Source organism: Protopterus annectens, chromosome 4.part0, assembly GCF_019279795.1.
Source record: "Protopterus annectens isolate FY-2018-M chromosome 4.part0, PAN1.0, whole genome shotgun sequence".
In the NCBI taxonomy this organism is placed as follows: Eukaryota; Metazoa; Chordata; order Ceratodontiformes; family Protopteridae; genus Protopterus; species Protopterus annectens.
The window spans coordinates 387,464,016-387,478,988 of NC_056733.1; the positions used below are offsets into that span (position 1 = coordinate 387,464,016).

General features: G+C 37.5%; 1 protein-coding gene across 2 annotated transcripts in view; it reads right to left on the reverse strand.

Moving 5' to 3' along the window:
• The window catches only part of GLT1D1 (glycosyltransferase 1 domain containing 1), a 1,067,503-nt gene that overhangs the window by 430,377 nt on the left and 622,153 nt on the right, over positions 1-14,973 (reverse strand). For both annotated transcript variants that reach the window (XM_044068342.1, XM_044068341.1), the window contains exon 7: positions 5,386-5,481. In XM_044068342.1, coding sequence (XP_043924277.1) covers positions 5,386-5,481 — 96 coding nt within the window. The remainder of the gene's footprint in view (positions 1-5,385; positions 5,482-14,973) is intronic.

Genomic DNA, 14,973 nt, shown 5'->3' on the forward strand with positions numbered 1-14,973 from the left:
AGAAATACTAGGGATCTAAACCTTTTCTGCAACATCAGCAGAAAGGTTTGGAGGGGTAGGTATATCTCACAGAGGATACTGCTGCTGTGAATCAGACTTCTCATCCATATAAAACAAAGTTCAGACTTGTCCATTTTCAAGCAAAACTTAGATCTATTGAAGAGAATAGAAAATTAATCTCAGGACTGCACCCTGTACTACTTAACAGACAGAGGCAGCTCCTAAATGCTTTATCCCATGGGTTGCTTCAAATTATCTATGGTATGATTCCAGTTTTTCTCATTAGGGTTAATACATAATTATTGACCATGGGATGGGTACGGCCAGTTTATAACTGAATGAGATAAGTTATTTCAAGAACAAAATGGGTAACTGGCTAGGCTTAAAATTGCCCACATGGACAGTGAGCCTAGTACTTGCATATAAACCATTAAAAAAATATATATATATATATATATATATATATATATATATATATATATATATATATATATATATATATATATATATATATGTATATATATATATACACACACACACACACACACATTGCATGGGACAAGTCCTGATATACCCCTATACCTTTAGGTACACCAACTCTAAAAATCACACAATGGCGGAGGAAAAGGCTACTTCCTTTATCCCACTAAGTGTGATCTCACACACATGGCACTTTGAAACACAAGCATTGTAAGTGAATCACACAAAGATTTGTGTGCACCATTAAAACTTCTCAGAATGCACGTGATCAGTCAAACATTGACCAAATAAAGCTTGATACAGTGAAAATAATATTCATTTTGATCGTGTGCATTCCAACTAAATGAATGGAACTGATTCTAGCTGTCTTATACACCACAGTAGTGAAGGGAAGGAAATATCTCATTGCTGTGCACCAGCAAACTATGGAACTAGAAATTATTTCCCTAATGATTATTTCCTATTTCAGTACAATTAAACACTAGACATTAACAGAATATCACTGTCTGTACTGAAGAGAAATAAAACAATACTCTGATATAAAAACACTAGACACACTTATTGCCCCTGTCCTTGTTTATTATAAAATTAAAAAAGTAAATCGGAGATTAAATCCTCATATTCTTCACCACAAATGCACTCAAGAGCTAACAAAAAAATTTTCTGATAATTACTACTTTATTATCATTCAATATTAAACACAAAAAAGGCATTAAACGGGCAATAATATTATAGCCAGAGAAGAAATTCTTAATTGATGATTTTGTGGGAAAAGCAAGTTATAAGTCTCTGAATTCAACGAGGCCACACCATTTGTAACTGCTTAAATACTACTCTATATTAAGGAGAATAAATCCTGTCCAAATGAAAAATGTGCAGCCATAAAACTGAGTTAGCTCAATTAACTGCAAGTTTGTGATAAAAAAAGCTTCTTTCAACTGGAGTGTTTTCTTATACAGCAGCCACTTCCAGTTCTGTTGGACTAAGTTGTTTGTCCCTGATGTACAGCAAACATTCACCCAGTCTAAATTATTGTAATAATTTCTGCAGTACTGAAATACTGAACTGCTTCCTAGGCTGCTTTCTCTACTCACAAGTAAAATTTCTTTCAGTCACATTGCTGCGTGCAGTCCAAGAACACTGAAGCAGTTTCCAAGTTATTTTGCCACCATTAGATACTTTATCAGAGAAATTTGCTGTAATTATGTTTACATATTTTCTGAAATTGACTGTAGTAGGCACTTAAACCTAGTTTAAGTCCCTTCAAACTTCATTTCCAAGCAACTCTCCTCAGTACCGAACAAGGAAATACAATCAAAAGTGATCTTTACCAGATCAAGTTTTAGACAGTATCTAACAGTCCAGTAAATAAGACACAACCTCTAAGCAATGTTTCTTCATTTCATTCCAATATTACTAGTTGCATTTCATTCCAATATTACTAGTTGCAGCCTATCACAATTCAGCCTTACAAGCACAATAAGTGTTAAAGCAGGAAACAACCACCAGCATTTCTGAGTCAAATAAGATTCTGACTGTAAATTCCCCTGCCTGGAGCTACAATTACTGCATCAAGCAAACAAAAAGTGGGTGGCGAGCAAGTTAATTCATTGTTAACTATTTTAAATAGCATGAAGCACATTTGCTGGCTTTGGTCCTTATACAATATATCTTGCCTTAATAAGCTGTACATAAAGTTGTATTTATTGGGGGTTACGTATTAATTTGGGCAATGTATACTTGTCAGCTGAGAATTCTGAAACCAGGATTATGAATTTTTAGCATAATTTAGAGAAAGTGTTTAAATTATATATTAAAAGGGAAATGTTATGTGTATCTAAGGACCATGGTGGCTTGAATATAATGAGTTTGGTTCTTGTTTACTGGGCAATTCATATGACCTACTCAAGGTATACCATAAACAGTAGGACTGGTTTGATTTTGTGTGATTTGTGGAATACCACTGTGCCTGAGTGTATCTTTTTTTAGAGATAGGTCATGGCTAAATTACTGTAGCAACTTGTAAGGATTTACACATGAAAAACTTATAGGGGAAAATAAAAATGCTTGAACTCCTGTAGACTGATAATAGAAAAAGTCATCTGATATGCAAACAAATATTAGGTGCTAAGTATATAAACCAATGATGGGACACTTTGTAAAAAGATGTTTTCTTTTTTCTGGTATGATGAACAGGATAACAGAAGAATATGTGCAGATACAAAGTTTTTCTGGAGACCATCAATGAATATATTCCAGTTAGAGGTCAAATTCTATACACATGCTTGAAAGACATGGATTGTTTATGTGGAAAATACAAAACTACTTCACATTTTTCTTGTATATCCATTGAAATGTTTTGAAACATGGCATTTTCTTAATCAAGTGCTATATAAAACATTTTGAAAAAAGTGGATAAAAGTACGACATGTTATGGATTTCCTATTGAAACATTATTCAGAAACACGGGGAACTATTTTAATTTATGTATTAAAGACACTACAAATCATTAAATGCAGTGTTGTATAAAATCTTGTGAAATATTGAGCAAACGTAAAGAAGTTCTGTATTTATCTTCTACAAATTATTTACTTCTAAAAAATGTTTAAATGACGTAATTCTTCACACTTCTTTATCACAGCTGTTGAGCTTGTTATAAAACTCATATATCCCTACTGTTAAATAATAGGATAGGAACAAAGTAACAGAAAAAAATAAAGTTATACTATGATTTCAAAGCAGAAACATGGGGAAGTAGATTCATCTGACAATACTGAAATGTTTATTTTTTTTCAGTTTCTTTCTTTCTTTATAAACTGTGAAGTAATGTACCTAGAGTTGAAATCTGCTTTAAAGCAGTCTGGACTGTGAGCAAGTGCTTTAATTAAAAACATATACTGTTTTCTTAATTATCATGGGATCTTTTAAGTCCACCTGAACTGTCAGCACCTGAAGCAGATGGGACCTTGGTTTAATGTCTCACATAAAGGATGGAACCTGAGGATTGCAGCATACTCCCCTTGTGCTGCACTACAGTGTCAGTAATGAAAATCAAAGCTAAGCACCTGAGGTGGGAATATGCAGTATTCTGATCTTACAGTATCGAAGATCAATGTCCAACCTGTTGAGACTCCATCACTATTATATCTGATAACAAAAAAGGAAATCTCGAAAGTTGCCATAGCCCACTTCCTAAGTAAGACTTTCCATTAATCCATTTCCATTAATCTGTGTGCTGATGTTCAAGGTCTTACTATGAATTCAGAATGCTCTTGGAGTAGAAATAATTCCAAATGTAAGAAAGGGTGGCATATATTCCCATACATGCCCAACATGTCATTTCAAATTATTTTTCAAAATAAGTCATTCTTTTTTCAAGCATCATAATTCTCTTTGCAGATACATTTCTGCTTCTTCCATTTGTCCTCTGAATTTTTTTTTACTAACTGTGTAGTTGGGCAGGACAAATGGCAAAAAATTCAGAGAATAAAGTTGATGACATAATATTTTATTTGTTTTACATTTGGTTACTAGGAAGGTCCGACTGGACACAGGTCCTTTTTCAGAGGAGGCCCGGGGAGAAATGCTCCACATTTATGAAACAGTACATAGGACAACAACACAACAATATACATTATATTGAAGAATATATATGAAATTATACACAACTGCTAATACTTACAATTTACTGTACTTGATATACACAAATACTAATACATACAAATTAACAATCCTGTTTACAGCATTGCAATACAGAAGAGTGGAAAAAATCTGAGCAGTACATACTTAATCAAATGTATGTGAGGTATCGAACAATACACACTTTACTTGTGATGGAGAGATGTACAACAGTTCCAATATAAGAACCAGAGAACCAGGAAAAATCTGAGCAGTACATACTTAGCAAATGTATGTGAGGTATCGAACAATACACACTTTACTTGTGATGGAGAGATGTACAACGGTTCCAATATAAGAACCAGAGAATCAAACTAGTGACATTAGATGAGCACTGTTTGTTTATACAAGGCGGGTAGTGTCACCTTGTCTATGTAAATGCTAACATAGGTGATAAGAGAATGAAAACAATCTTTGACAGGATAGTCAGGTCACTGATGAGTTGTGGAAAATGGGGAATATTGGACTAGCCAAGACTGGTACAAGAACAGAGGCATGTATCGGCTAGGTGAGCTTTTAGTTTTTTTTTTTAATTGTGGATGTAGTTGCTATTTGGAGGGCACAGTATGCCATCTTTTGTCTATGTAATTTGAGAAGATGGATGACACAGCTATATTAATGTTTTGTGTTACATCAAGTTTGTTATAAAATGATAAAACATACATTGTGGCACTTTATACAGTTCAACGGGGCAGCCATTAAAAGAACATATAGTAACTTCTTGATAGAGTAATTACTGTAAGATGTTTCTTACACAACAGTACATAGTTGAATGAACTTGAGAAGAAAATTAGAATGATACAGTGACCTGCATGTTACTGCTGCAGTACTAACCATTATCCATGAAAGCAGCTTGGTGGGGAGGGAACTGATGGTGAAAATAAAAAAAAAAAAGACAATAGATCTAGCAAGAGAATAGCGAATGCAGCAATGATACTAAAAACAAAAATAGATATTACACTGCACAAGTCAGGTACTAGCATCATTACAGTAAATATCAAGTAGACTAACAGGTGCTAACAATGTACAAATCAGATATTTACATACTTATAGTGAAAAGCAATGTCTGATAAAAATGCTTATAGATAATACAACCTACTCTGACGGTTTACACAATTGTTTGGACAATAATAAATTAATTGTTCCTTCTTTTTGAGCTTAAGGTGTGAATACATATAAACCCCAACTTAAATTAAGCAGAGAGAAATAGAAAAACAGCAGTATTACCTGAAAATGCATCCATGAGGTACAGAGGGTCTTTGACGTGTCTAAGTCCACAGACCAAAAGAAAAACATATGGATTATCCTCCTCTTGTTCAATTCCTGAAATAAGAAAAAAGTGTTTCAGAAAAGTTTTGGTAGCATTGTGTTCATAGTTTTGCAGTGTGTATTTGCACTGACAGAATTAGTATGCACTTACACTTATAACCTCAGTAAATAATAAAACAAAGAAATTATATACAGACAACAGTTAAGTATTTAACATAATAACACATTTGAAGGAGTAAGTCCATTCTCAGTAATGGCAGGAATAAGACTGGCAAGCATTAGGACTGTTCAGCGGGTAAGAAATTCCCAGGTGGCCAACTACCTTTCCCCTCTCCTACAATGCGGCATGAATAACCTCTACAGTTCAAAGGTTAGACATGTTGAAGCACAAGAACAATTAAAAAAATAGACAAAACCTCCTTGGAAAGGTGGAGCAGAATAGTACTAAGGAAAGATCAGCTCTTACAAATCTGTAGCTATAAAATTACATAACTTTTATTTCTTATCTGATAAAAGGAGGTCAATCTTTGATAACTGCAGGCTAGTGTCCAAAGCTACTCCTCCTGGATGGTCTTTATAAAGGGAACACCCTTTGTAATGGTAATTCCAATGAATGATCTTTGACTGGACACCACACTAGTTGTACCTTGCAAAGCAGCTGAAAGAAGACCAGGTAGCTGCTGCACATACATCAACAAGAGCTGCATTTCTGAAGGTTACCAAAGTTACTAGTGTTTTAGCAGTGTGAGGCTTACTGATATAGTCAGAAAGCCATCTAACTAGTGCTATTTATGAAACTTTTTGGCCCAACTTTGTGTTTGAAAAAGAAACAAAAAGTTAGCTATCCTTACGAATAGACCAAATCTTCACAACATAAAATATTAAATGAAAATTGCATATTCAAGCAATGGAGGTCATATTTACCTGAACTGGAATTGCTTGGAATAAAGGTTGACAAATGCATTTCCTTGATAAAGCTCGACTCCATGCCTACTTTAGGAACATAGGATACATAAATATGAACATAAACCCTGGCTGTATGAATGATCAGACATGGAGCCATCCATACCTCTCAACTGTCCAGATTTTTGTCTCATATGTTCTTCATAAAGCTTTGAGGTTTTCTGGCAAATCACTGAAGAGTGAAGTCACTAAATAATAACATACATTTCTGTTTCAGACTTCATATCCTTCAGAAAAATGCATGCCAGCACAAATCGTGTTAAATCCTTTTATTCTAGCAACTAAGTTAATAAGTGCAACATTTAAAACATGTCCCTATTTTGGGGTCTTTGTCCCCCCACCCCCATTATGTTAGATTTTCATCCAGATTTCTTGAGATAAGAACCTGAGGTATGCACAATGCTTGCAACTCTGATATCCACATGACAGTTTTAAATGCAACAAGGAAAAATAATATTCCAAAAGAGGTTTCTTCCAAGAGAGACATTTCATGTCTGCTGAAGTTGCAGGTTCAAAAGGAGCCACTGTCAGTTTTTCCAATATAAATCCCAGGGTAACACGGCATCTCTTAAAAGTAACCTCAACAAAGTACTCTTAACAAAAGCTTTATTATTCTTTAATGAAATTTAAGGAATTATAGCTGTGGCTCTGATGAAAGTCAGAGATTATATCCAAACGGACTTCAACAGAAGGATAATCAAGCCCATAATCAAAGGAAGGTGTGAGGTAACCAGGTGCTGAAGCAACTGGGGCCTTGGAAGAAGTCCATTCCATTGGTAATGGCCAAACAAAAAATGGGTCAGTTTATCCCTGATAAAGTCCTAAAACAAAGATATATAATGCAATTAGGTACTGATAGAACAGGGGCTGAGAAGGACCTGATAAAGAAATTGGTTTATCTCTGTATATTGTTTATGTATTAGTTTCTGAAAAGATGATGGCTTTACAATTAAATATTACCAACTACCAGAAGTGGAGAACCAAAGCAGTTAGCTGCAGGAAGTATATACATCTACATGTGACTTATCTGTGGGATGTGTCACGTGTACTTCTCTTGGTTTCAAGGACAGAAGTGGTTTCAAAGAGAAGGGGAAATAACATCTGCCACTGCCAATAGGAAGCTATGAAAATCACATTAGATTTGTTAAGTTTTTGTTTTCTGAAAGAACTTTGCTATCAGAAGAAATCGGGGAAAGTGAGCCACGTGTGGGTGAGAGCATTCCCTCATGGGTGTCCCTGGTTTCAAAATGAGGAAGAAAAATGCACTACATTTGGTATTGGTAGTAGAGCCATACATGCTAAAAACAGTGTTTGCCCCAGTGCCAGAAAATGTTTGATGTTCCTGAGGTACTGCTGGATCACTTATAAATCATTAGCAAGCATCTACTTCCAATATAACCTTTATGACAGCCATATACAATTATCTATGAATCTTCTTTATGCATTGCCTCGTGACAACAATATTAACATTTTCTGCCCTATCAAGTTTCGTCCCTCACCTCCATTTCTTTGAATTCTTAAGCAGTAATCATGTGATCTATTATTTATTTGGCAAACTCACTAATACACCTATTAAAATGCCCAGTGTTCGACATCTACTAATACACAAGTATGTCTTATAGTATAATAATTTGCCTTTATTTCATATGAATGTAATCTCATTAGCAAATGAGCACGTAATTGTTAATGGACATTACTTAGTGTCTGTTCATGTATATTACTGAATGTCTGTTTAAAATGCTTGCAATATGTTGGGGCTTTTCTCCCTGGCCTCCACTGAAAAGGAGTTTTTGAGTAAACCTAGTTGGATAAACCCGGTAAAAAGGAAAAAAAAGCAAAATAAATAAAAAAAAATATATACAATTTGCACTTCCCATTAAAGCAACAACAATAAATACCACCCCACGTATACATTTTTACTTAAATATTTCTGGACAGAATATATGTACATTTTTTTTAATCAGTGACTCCTTTTGATGAGGTTGATTCATTTCCTTAGCTAAAGCATCCAGTTCCAATTACTCTGTTAAGCAGATGTGCAAGGTCCCTTGAGCTAATGAGCCTCTCACTCAGCTGTAACACTGAATTTTCCCTTCGGAATAAGCATGCAACACCAGAGGCTTAAAAGATTTGTTACTGAAAGAGGGGGAAAATGCAGGGCTCAAACACATTGGCATGCAGTCATTCATGGATCAAAATCTTAAATGCTATGATCAATAAGGTACAACAGTCAGGGTTGCAAAATTCTAAAAAACGTATTGCAATACTTCAAGTAAACCCAACATGGCATGCACTCAGGAAGTTGAAATGACATACAAAAGTGTCGCCTCACAGTTAGACGTTGCCCGTTCGATCCTCAGTTAGAGCGTCTTCTGTGTGGCGACATGCGTGAACGGGCAAAGGGTGAACCTTCGTTGAAGGTTGTGCATTAGGCCCGGCAAGCCAACACATAAAACTCTACTGCCAATCATTAGCGGACCGGAGTTCCGTTGTGGCAACCCCTAACCGGGAAAAAGCCAAAAGACACAAACATGCTTCACATTATTTAAGACATCAATAAACCCACTTTTATCAGAGGTGTTGAGTTGAAACTTTCTACGAGTGTTTTGACAATGACAGAGAATTATCAATTAGTAAATTTGAAATATTTTAAAGCTCTTTATTAGTACCTTTTGTGAGGATCACTTTTAAGATGAAGACTCTCTTACATAGTTTAAATGACCAACACAGCAGTAAAACAGCAAGTCAAAAACTGCAGTACATGCTTTCTGATATTTTCAGCTGCAGTTTCTATTCTGTAAGTTATACAAAACACATACTTTTAATTTATAAAAAGAAATTATTTTTAATATATTATAGGAAATCAAATGTGAATCTTGATTCTAGTTGACTGTCAATGATGAAGTGACACCCCGACCTCATGTTTAAAAATGGGAAAAAGGGGTTGTGGGTGGGTGGATGGATGGATACAGAGTTTTTAAAATTCTTGAACACAGTGTGTAATCCTTTTACAAAAACTTAATTATGTTTTGCTATATGCAAATATTTATATTAATGTAAAAGAGGACTATAAAATTACACAAAAAAATCATAAAACTAGAAATACAGAATACATATTCATTGTCTTGTCTACCTTTTCACTAGGGGGGCTTTGTTCCCCTACATACTTTTAAAAATTAAATACGCTAAACATCAAGGCTACACTGCCTTAGAGTAAAGAAAATATTTAACTTCAGTTAGAATCCAAGAATGCACTTGATCTCCAAGGTAGTCTAACCTTGAAATCAGTATATTTAGTATTATACAATGACTGGTCATTAATATTCAAAAACTAGCATGCTGATTGGTCAGCCCAACCAGGATGTCTGTTGTAAATCCGAGCATATATCAATGGAAAAGGTCCGGTTGCCCAGACTTTTATTCCATTAATACATGCCATAAAAATTTCACTTTGCCTTCACTTAAAAAAAAATAAAATAAAATAAAAAAAAATAAACTTGCAAAACCGGACACTTGAAACCAATGAGAGAGACGGGACAGACAAAAATAACAGAATAATCAAGTACATTATGAAAAACTAGAGAAACGTACCTGATTATCCTTTTATTTTCTATGTCCCATCTCTCCCGTACCTTCTAGGTGCCCTGGTATCTTTTTTAAATTAAGAGGCAACAAAGATCTTCCTTTCTCCTTTGCTTCCTATACAAAGTACCCATCACACAGCACTAGTGTATTGTGTAAGCGTGGAAACAAAAGTCCCATATGCATGCGCAGTACATCAAAAAAGCAGCCGGATATCCGAGGAAAGCAAACCACCAGAGAGCAGTCATACAATGACATTATTTAAGAAAAGTAAGTAATTTTTTTCTTAAATAATGTCATTGTATAATAGCAATAACAAACCCCGTGGTGTGGTATATTGAAGATTTACCCACAGTTGTCTTTGTTTAATCACTTGGGCTTCACCCTTGTGATTAAACCACACCAACTGTGGGTAAATCTTCAATATACCACACCGACATTGTTGGTTATTGCTATATGAAAGAGGTGTGAGAAGAGCAAAAGCCACAACCCATAAAATAAGACCACATTATGTACAACACAAACCTTAGAGAATTCAGTGAATACACTTTATAATAAGAATGTATCTTCATAACAGTGCAATTAATTGAGAACATTTGGGATTTTGTTTTGTCAGCATTAACAGATTTCACTCCGAATCAATCAGCATTTACAGGCTCAATGCTTATCTCTGCAATGATCTCATATGCACGCCTATTTTTTATTTATATGTAAAAGCTGTACGGATAATTTTTTGAGGAAGTACATACAGTCTAAAATGAGAAACAGTTTTATAGGGAGTGCAGATATTCCTTAAAGTGTAAGGTATGAAACCGAAGATGTATATTACTGAATGTCTTTCTTCCCTGGGTCTCCCCTGAAAAGGGCTTCTTGACTAAACCTGGTGGACAAACCTGGTAAACAAAAGCAAAATTAAAAAAAAAAATCATACTGTCTTGTTATACTGAGTTCCACAAGGCAACAGATGGCATTACAAAAATTGTCAAGGTACTGTACTTATTTTTCACGTTGATTACCTGTACCATAAATTTTAATCATTTATTTTAAAACAAACCATCCAGGAATACTATGACAAGCCCTCTGTCCATTGACAGTAATCGATCATTTCCTCTCACAGTGTATCTCATAAAAATACACAAGGCTAATAAAACAGCAGAGATTTCATTTTACTGTCTGCAAAATGAGGCTGAATCATCTGTTATTACTGTTCAGGTTAAATAAAGCTACTTCTTCTTCCAAAGATGCCAATCAAAAGTGTTAATCTTATTCGGCTACTGATACTTTCAAAAGTGAGGGAGGGGGCACAACTGCTCAATACATAGGTTTATAGGTGTGTACTAGGCTAATGTCCCTGGAGCCTTTATAAGTCTCGCCCATAGGATTACCCTGGCATCGTGCCACCCGACCTTAGTTCCCAGTGCCTCTGTCGAGCAGAGCAACTGGAGTGAGCCCCAGGGTGAATTTTTCTATTTCCTATCCATTCATCAAGATTTCTCTTGAAGAGGGCCACTGAGGTGCTCTGCTTGACATGTATGGGAAATCTATTCCATAGCATGGGCAGTCTCTGTGTTATGAACCTGTCCCTTCAGCATGTTCTGTTGATTGTGGTAATGAGGTTGAGGTCCTCTGGAGTGTGTGGTGCAGAGGGATTGGGATTTCTTTAGATGTGGTATTTCTAACAGAGCTGGTTCAGACATGACTTTGTAAGTCAAGCAGAGCTCGCCTCTAAATAGGCAATATGAGACAGAGAATAGTTGGAGTTTCTTGAGTCTCTCCATATAGGACAAGTGTTTAAGGCCTAGGATCCTCTTTGTGAGCTACTTTTGCAGCCTCTCCAGTTATTGCAGGTGTCTGGTGAGGTGCATGCCAAATGAGGTATTGTACTCGATGATTGGTCTAATGAGAGAAGAGCAGAGGGAGACAATGACCACATCCTACATGCAAAACCCTTAGTAATGAGATGTGACACACAGAATGACTTTCTGACCACAGTGGCAATGTGGTGGTCAAAAGAGAGGTTGCTGTCAACCTTTGTTCCCAGATCTCTTATAACTCCTTCTGTGTTCAGTGGACTACCATCAATGTGGTAATTCATGGGAACTGGGTTTTTCCCAAAGGGAATGATGACACATATTTTGGCATTGAGCTTAAGACCGTAGTTCTGACACCAGTTGTTGGTCTCAGTGAGGCCTTTCTGTAGGATGTCAACATCACTTGGGGAGTTAGTAATAGCTCCCAACTTGCAATAGCCTGTGAACCTTCTCATCTAGAGACCCTTCCATGTTGGCTTGGACTTCAGAGAAGTAGGGACCAAACAGAAGAGGACCCAGTCCCGAACCCTGTGGGACTCCACTCGTGACTGGTTGGCAGTCTGACTTGGAGTCAGATATTTTCACACTGTGGGTTCTACCTGTGAGCCAGTTTACAACCCACCTAATGATATAGGGGTTGATGCCTAGCTTAGTGAATTTTTCTATGATTCCTGAGTGGGGAATGGTATCAAAGGCCTTGGCCAAATCAAGGTAGGCTGTATGAACCACCTTGCCTTCATCCACAGCTCTGGTGACTAACTCAAAGGAGTCGACCAAGTTGAGCAGGTATGATCTACCCTTCACAAAACCAAACTGTGTGGGATCCAGAGTTTGGAGATTCCCTATATCTTTGTTTATTAGGTCCATGATGATGCATTCCATAGCTTTGCATATCAGACTCATCAGGCTAATGGGGCAATAGTTCCCGGGGTCTGTAGTTGATCTGCCTTTGTGGAGAGGGATGACTGTAGCAGAGCACCATTCAGTAGGGACAAAGCCTGAGGTGAGGCTGCGATTGAACAGGGCACACAGGTGAGGTGCCAGTTCACTCTGTAGTTCATGTAGAGCACAGCCAGGGATATTGTCAGGTCCCATAGAAGCTGTATTCTTGGCCTTGGACAGTGTTGTTTTAACCTGTGCAACAGTAATACTGGGTGCCTGGCAATCTACTGGTATTGTGATTGGTCCTCGGGGGGGGGGGTAAAGTTGGCACTGAATCTGTCGGCCAGTATATTGGCAATATCTGTTGGCTCAGTATAGGAGGTACCATTGTGCAGTAGCTCAGAGCAAATCTGGGTATTGCCATGGAGATGCCTTACATAACTATAGAAGGCCTTGTGGTTGTCTTTACTATCTGCTACAATTCTGTTTTCATAGCTAACTTTGGAGGATTTGATGAGGGATCTCAACTTTTTGCTGAGGCTGGTAAGGGAGCTTTTCCAGTCTTGGGACTTCACCTTATTCTGCTTCAGTTTCCTCCTTCTGTTGTACAGTTTGTTTATGGCAGGAGACCACCAGATTGGCTTCTTTTTTTGGAGGAGAGCATCTTGGTTCTATTGGGTACGATGAGATCCATGCATCTGTGTATGTGTTTGTACAGTGCATTCATGTATGATTCGGCGGTCATGCAACTATTCTCCATTTGCATTGGTGCCGTGAAGTTAGCCACCTCTGCTTTTAGAAAGTACAGTTGTGTAAAATCTTGCCATAATAGTAGATGTACTTTTCTCTTCAGTGTTGCAGTATTCTTTACCAAAGGGATCTCCTGCCAAGGATAGCTCAGCATCCGGCCAGTATACCAAAGCCTTTAGTACTTTTAGGTGCAGTATGTCACACGTACACTCCCCTGCGCAAGGTTTATAGTTTCATAGTTTCATAGTATAGTACTAGGCTATCTGCTCTGGGGCATTTGTAAGCCTAGCCATAGTGATGTGGTTTTGCCACCCCATGAAATGGTACAAAAAATGTACAGAATAAATTTAGAATACTGTGCCTCTGTCTAGTAGTGACACAATGAAGGTCCCCTTATATAATAGAATTAGTTTACTGTGCCTCTGTCTAGCAGTGACACAGATATGACCCCTGGGGTAAACTTACGATCTCCCATCCACTCATCAAGATTTCTCGTAAAGAGAGTCAGTGAGGGGCTCTGTCTAATATGAACTGGGATCGTGTTCCAAAGCATGGGAAGCCTCTGGGTTATGAATCTATCCCTCCAGCATGTCCTATTCATACTTGTGCCAAGGTTTAAGTCTTTAGCTCTCGTGGTCCTGATGGATTTGGATTTTTTGAGGTGGAGCATGTCCATCAGATCCTGATTGGACATGGCCTTGTACATCAGGCAAAGATCACCTCTGAGCAGGCGGTATGCTACTGAATAGAGCTGAAGTTTCTTTAGTCTGGCAGAACAAGACATATGTTGGAGACCCTTGATCCTCTTGGTGAGGTACTTTTGTGGTCTCTCCAGCTGTTGCAAATGCCGGGTGAGGTACATACCAAATGGGGCATTGTACTCAATCATGGGTCTGATGAGGGAGGAATATAGGGGTACAATGACATCCTTGGATCTGGATGTGAATCCCTTCATGATGAGGTGTGCAAGGTAGAATGTTTTTCTAACCACTTTGGCAACGTGGGTGTAAAATGAGAGGTCGCTGTCGACTTGGGTCCCTAGGTCTCTGATTACTTTTTCCATACTCAGTGGGTTGCTATCTATGTGATAACTTGTGGGTACTTTGTTTTTCCCAAAGGGGATGACTATACATTTTTTGGCATTTAGTTTAAGGCCATGACTCCGGCACCAGTTGTCCGTTTCTGTGAGGCCTTTTTGTATGTGTCTGCTGGTGTATCGACTATGGCACCTAGTTTGCAGTCATCTGCGAACTTTGTCAGCCACAGCCCTCCCATGTTTGCTTTAACATCTGGGAAATAAATGCCGAACAAGAGGGGTCCCAGGACAGATCCCTGTGGGACACCACTTGTGACTGGCTTTGAGTCTGACATTGCTCCAGCGATTTTAACTTTATGGGTTCTGTCCTTTAGCCAGTTTGCAACCCATCTAGTGACATAAGGGTTTACTTTTAAGCTGTTGAGCTTATCTATGATGCCTGAGTGGGGTATTGTGTCGAAGGCCTTAGCCAAGTCCAGGTATGCTGTATGGACTGCTTTGCCCTCATCAATGGCTCTAGTG